The sequence below is a fragment of the Bison bison genome, unplaced genomic scaffold (assembly GCF_000754665.1).
Source record: "Bison bison bison isolate TAMUID 2011002044 unplaced genomic scaffold, Bison_UMD1.0 scf7180017864162, whole genome shotgun sequence".
In the NCBI taxonomy this organism is placed as follows: Eukaryota; Metazoa; Chordata; class Mammalia; order Artiodactyla; family Bovidae; genus Bison; species Bison bison.
In genome coordinates, this window is record NW_011494734.1 from 2,624,137 (window position 1) to 2,630,136 (window position 6,000).

The following is a 6,000-nucleotide window of genomic DNA, read 5'->3' on the forward strand; positions in this document are numbered from 1 at the left end:
CTGAGGAGGGAAAACAAGATAGAAAACACTACCTTGCCACCCTTGAGTTCATACTGCTAAAGTGGTGACATAAAAATGAATTTATTTTGTAAAATTCCAAGGTCTTGCCATAACAATCCCTCATTCTTTTAACCTGGATCAGGAACTTCCAATACAACGTCATATGGCCACGGGCCACTGGCTGCTTCCTTTTTGAAGTGGAATGTTTTTATCTTTATGCCTTTTTCTTGTATCTGATATTTATGCAAAAATGCCATTGCGTCATTGACATATGTGAAATAGGTACCACAAGTGACTTAGAAATTCCAGGTTTGTAAAGAATGTTATTTTTCTTTTATTCTCCACTCTTCTTAGCCATGGATGTGCAAGCATTTGAAAGGCTTTTGGGACCTTGCATGGAAATTATGAAAAGGAACATCGCTACCTATGAAGAGCAATTAGTTGCCCTGTTTGGAACAAACATGGATATTGTTGAACCCACTGCATGAAGCAAAAGTATTGGAGCAAGACCTCTAGTGACAAAATTACACAGTAGTGGTTAGTCCACTGAGAATGTGTTTGTGTAGATGCCAAGCATTTTCTGTGATTTCAGGTTTTTTCCTTTTTTTACATTTACAATGTATCAGTAAACAGAATAGGTATTTAATAGTCAATAGGCTTTAACATCACTTTCTAAAAAGAGTAGGTCAAAAAATATCAACATACTGATAAAATGACTTTCTACTCCACAAAATTATGATTTGACTGAAAGATTCAGATGATTGTAATATATTGAAAGTATCTGTGTTTAAGAAGATAATTAAAGGATGTTATCATAGGCAATGTGTATTCATTTTGACTTGCTCAGATTGATATGTTATGACTACACCCATGTAAAAGGGAACTTGGCAGTGAACCATGCTATACAGCATGGCATCACATTCTTTTTACAACTCACTATATATAGTAAGTACAATTTAACCATTTTTGTTTTAAAGTTTTTCTGGCTTGATAAGTTATGTGCTGGCCTTGGCCTATTGGTGAAATGGTATAAAACATCTTATGCAATTTTAAAACCTTTTATATTTTTGCAATAAAGTACCTTTTGACTTCTTGGGTATAATGTCAGTAGCCTACATATTCCAGTGGTTTTAAGGACAGGCAGTTTAGTCATTACAACAACAGGAAAGTGTCTTTGGATGAAAGGTCATTATTTTCCTCATAAAGCATCTATCTATGCTTCCTTCTTTCATTTTTGCAGTTCTCTGTTATCTTTAAAAATTTGTTTGACATTTAATGTCACAAATATTTTTAAATGTTCTTTAAACTTAATTGTTGTCTTCTAAAAGCCTAAGATCTTATTATATATGCTAAAAAAAAAAGTCTCCTATACCAAAAATATTCGGGGTCCTTATCAACATGCCCATAGATATTTCTTTGTTCTTCACTAGACATGTGTAATAACATCCTTGCAGACATCTGCTCCCATGGGTTTCCTCCAAAGTGGGAGAAATAAGTTATTGTAAGTAAAACATATATAAGGATGCAAGGAATTTCTGCCCATTCCAAGTATACCATTAGGCCTCTCCACTTGCTTTAATGTAGACTCTCAACTGCATTCATTTCATTCTGCAAATGCAGAATGAACTCAGCTGAATAGATTTTTGTTGATAATTGATAATGCTTATTATCCTGCTACATAAAATGAATTAATTATATTCCACCAAAGCAGTATACTCTTACATGGATTCTAGGACTACATGACCCCAATGTCCAGAGACATTAATTCTAAATAGTTGTTCCCTTTTAAATCGGCGATTTCATTTTGGGAAATATGTTTCAAAGAAATATATACATGGGTAAAAAAATTCTGTGGCTAGTGTGGTCTTATTAGAGAATGTTTCTGGTCTTGCTTGTATAATGAAAATGTGGTAAAGATACGTGAATTGGATAATGTACATATAAGAAGTATGTAAAATATACCTTCAGCCACATTTTAGCACAGTTTTAACTACTTTGCAGACTTTCCCACGGGAAGAGAGCTTACTGAATGCAGACTTGTTTTCTATAATATTTCAGATTTTAAAAGTCATGTCTACCGAACAAGAAAAAAACACAACCACAAATTCCTGGTTTATCATTCTGTATTTTCAACTTCCTTCACTTTTTCAAGTTACCTATTTTGTTGCATAAGCTAATTGTTAACTACAAATGCCTGTTTAATAAAGAACTCTGACCAAGGCTGTAAATGCCAGTTACATTATTTTCAGTATTGTTGGTTATATTTAAAATTTCCTTATAATAAAGCACAGTTTTATAATAAAATATTATTACTGAGGTGTTTTTTTCTTTCTTGTTTCTTTACTGTGACTTCGTAGTGCACATTATACCATGTGAAATGCATGACAGAGGTCCGGCATATGTGAAAACAAAGGTAAGATCTGGGCATCTTGCAGCAAGGAAGTGTGGTTCTGTAGGACGAGAGGTTTTTAAAAATCTTAACTGTCGGTTATATGTGATACAGATAGTTGTGATATGTTGCAGACTCAGTCAGCCATTTAGAATAACCAAGTCTGGCTGGCTAACTAGGGAATGTATGTGTTAAAGTAATTAAAACACCACAAGTTTGAGTTATGGATGCCCCTGTTTAATCACCAGCCAAGAGTCTTTATGTTTGGAAATTCTCTGTTGATGTTTCATTCAAGCATGCATCGTGTATGACTAAGAATTCTGGGAGGACGCTCAATTTTAATACAAAGGTGCTTTTCTTTGTGTGTGTGTGTGTGTGTGTGTGTGTGTGTGTGTGTGTGTGTCCTGCTGATACAAACTAGGGCTTGGTGCATATAAATGTAAAACACTACCTGGGATCCATGCTGTGTGAATGTGTTTGGTTTATTCTTAGAAACCTGGCTAGCACTCTTTAAAATGCTTTACAATTCTGCAAGTGAGACACACAGCACTAAGGAAGAACTTCGGATTTTATTGGAATATGTAGGATTAAGTGCTGAGTCCTTTTTCTTTCTAAAGCATCTTTAAAATATGGATATAATTTTTCCTAATTTTTTTCAAAAAATGTTACATTTCTAATAAGGACTAGATGGCCTTTGGCATTCTTAAAGAACATTAATAATGTATAAGCCTAGAGTGCTAAGTAACACATCTGGATGAGCTGTACTATCCAGCTTAAACAACTGGAAAGGAGAGTCTCAAATCTAAATAAAATGTTAATAACTAAGGGAGAAACAGAATTACTAACACATGTGGGAGAAAATTCATAAGGGAGAAATAGAATAATAAGGAATGCTGGCTTCTAAAATAAATGTGTGAGGTACAGCCTCATGTTGAGTATGAGAAAGAATTCTGATAAGAAACTGAAGGAAAAAAAAGAAATTGGAGCAAGAGTTAAGACAAACTCTTACCTGCTCCAGGATACTTTTCAAGGCAGCAAAACTGGTTGAGCAACTGAAACTATACAGTTGTTAGTAAACAGTCTTTACGGGTATTAAAAAAAAAAAAAAAACACCTTGAAAGTAAAATGAATTACGGAAATGAAAGCAGTAAGGTAAACTTACTTGGAGGACTTGTGTGCCCATTAGTCACTACAAGAAGTTAAATCAGTTTCATTTGTATAAGTGAGAAAAATCCATGACTCCACCAAAATCATTTACTTTGTGCATCCATGGCAGAACTTGGGCAATCTTGAGTCTCTTGCTTCCCCCATGCAATTCTTGGCTTCATACTTCAATTGGGGGGCGGCGGGGGCGGGGGGTGGGGGTGGGGGTGAAGCCCAAAACAGTCTAAAAGTTGAGAGATATATTTATTTGGGGAATTTAACTGAGGACTATAGCCTGGGGAAACAGCCTTTCAGATAACCCTGAGGGACTGTTCCAAAGAGGTAAGGGAGGAGCCAGGATACATAGGAGTTTTTGCTGAAAAAGACCAAAAAAAAAAAAAAAAATGTAGTCAGACATCAAAAGATCATTGCTAATCACACACAAAAATAGATATTTCAAGTTAAAAGATTTTAGTGGTTTTCTCATCTAGGGCCAGTATCCTGTTTTTTCCCATCCTGAATTCCTCTCAGGGTGCAGGGGTGATTGCAATGGCTGCTGGCTTGAGGGTGGGCAACATTCTTTGTTTACTGAAATGGTAGTAACATTTTTATTTTTGTCCACACTCATATTCTCTGAATAATGATGTAATTGAGCCTGGTATATAGACAAATGTGTACAGAGTTTCCAAGGAAGACTTTCTTTGACCAACAGATCTGGGTCTTTCTGTCCCTTTTTATGCTTTAAGTTTGTAAATTTAAAGTTGCTAAGGAAGTCCTGAAAAGGTAACATTTATATATGGAAAGATGTGATGGTAGACCTTACAGAGGTAACTGTCTCCGCCATAAAAATGAAGTGTCATCTCTTAGGTGGTGTTCCCACATTTTGATTAACCACAGCTTGGGTCTTGCCATCTTCCTGAAAAACTCAAGCCACTGCAACATGTAAATACATGAAATGTTTTGTTAGTACCAATTATAACTGAATCTTTAAAGTAGATGCATTTATTACTCAGTTGTGAAACCAAGCAGGACCTGTGGGGTATGGAAACTTTGCATGTCCTGTTTCTTGTTTATAGGGAAAAGCTTCAGCTTCCTAGACCTTTCCTGATTTTCAGAGGGCAGATTCAAAAGTTACTCATTAGGGAAACACGGGAATGCCAAAAGAAAGGAAAAGCAGTGAATAACAGTGCAGACAAAGGGCAGGATTGTGGTTTCTCTTGAAGAGATACATTCATAGCCATCTGATATATCTCTGAGTTCTTTTGCAGGAACTAAGGTTCCCACCCAGGGGGAGGATGGTAACTTCAGGCGGAACCCAAGATTCCTGTTACCTCACCGCCAGCAAATCAGTGGAAAGTCACACACCCTGTGTCCTCACCCCAAATTTTGCCCTTAGAGACTCTTCCCTGAACCCCACCAGGGAGTCTGGGGTTCTTTGAACATGAGGTGCCCATTCTCCTTGCTTGGCCTGCTGCTGCTGCTGCTAAGTCACTTCAGTCGTGTCCAACTCTGTGTGACCCCATAGACGGCAGCCCACCAGGCTCCGCTGTCCCTGGGATTCTCCAGGCAAGAACACTGGAGTGGATTGCCATTTCCTTCTCCAATGCATGAAAGTGAAAAGTAAAAGTGAAGTCACTCAGTCGTGTCTGACTCTGCAGTAAACCTTAAACCTTTCTCTGCTCCCAACCCCTTTGGTCTCACTGTGCATCAGGCACTTGCCTTTGGAAAAAACTGGAAAAATGGTTTTATTCCCCAGGCACGAGGGGGTTAGGGTGGTTTAGTTGCTAAGTTCTTGTCTGACTCTTGTGACCCCATAGACTGTAGCCTGCCAGGCTCCTCTGTCCATGTGATTTCTCAAGCAAGAAAACTCGAGTGGGTTGCCATTTCCTTCTCCAGATCATCTTCCTGACCCACGATTGAGCTTAGGTCTCCGGCATTGCAGGTGGACTCTACCTACTGAGCCACCAGGGAACCTCAATGAGCTGGAAATGGACTCTGAAATAAAGGCTGCCTTCACTTTTGACTGTAACCACCTAGAAATGGAATCCTCAATGTCTTACATATTTCACATGATAAAAACTCACCAAGTAGAACCTCTGAATGAGTTCATGAGCAGTAAATAATGCCCAGGCACAACCTTGGATAAAGTTGCTTCTAACTCCTGATTTTCCATCTCTGCCCTAAAACCTACCATGACCACAGTCCTGCTGAGGAACAAGAGAGTGAGTCCTGGATCCCTGGAACTGCACTGCCACGTTTAGGTGGAAGGTTGATATTTAATACAAGTGAATCTCTTTACAAAATGACTATATTCTTGAAATGTATACAAATGACATTTCTAAAAGCCAAATATCTTAATTAGGAGAGGGGCTCACTATAAAGACGTCTTTAGCAAGTCTTTTCTTTCTTAATTGCTTTTGAAAGCTGAACCGAAATGTCCTCCACTTTTTTATTACTATAGTGCACAT

At 37.6% G+C, this 6,000-nt stretch overlaps 1 protein-coding gene across 1 annotated transcript in view; it reads left to right on the forward strand.

Moving 5' to 3' along the window:
- The window catches only part of PRKAR2B (protein kinase, cAMP-dependent, regulatory, type II, beta), a 107,664-nt gene extending 105,357 nt beyond the window's left edge, over positions 1-2,307 (forward strand). Inside the window, exon 14 of the mRNA XM_010841501.1 lies at positions 355-2,307. Coding sequence (XP_010839803.1) covers positions 355-488 — 134 coding nt within the window. The 3' untranslated portion in view covers positions 489-2,307. The remainder of the gene's footprint in view (positions 1-354) is intronic.
- Positions 2,308-6,000: the final 3,693 nt, after the last annotated feature.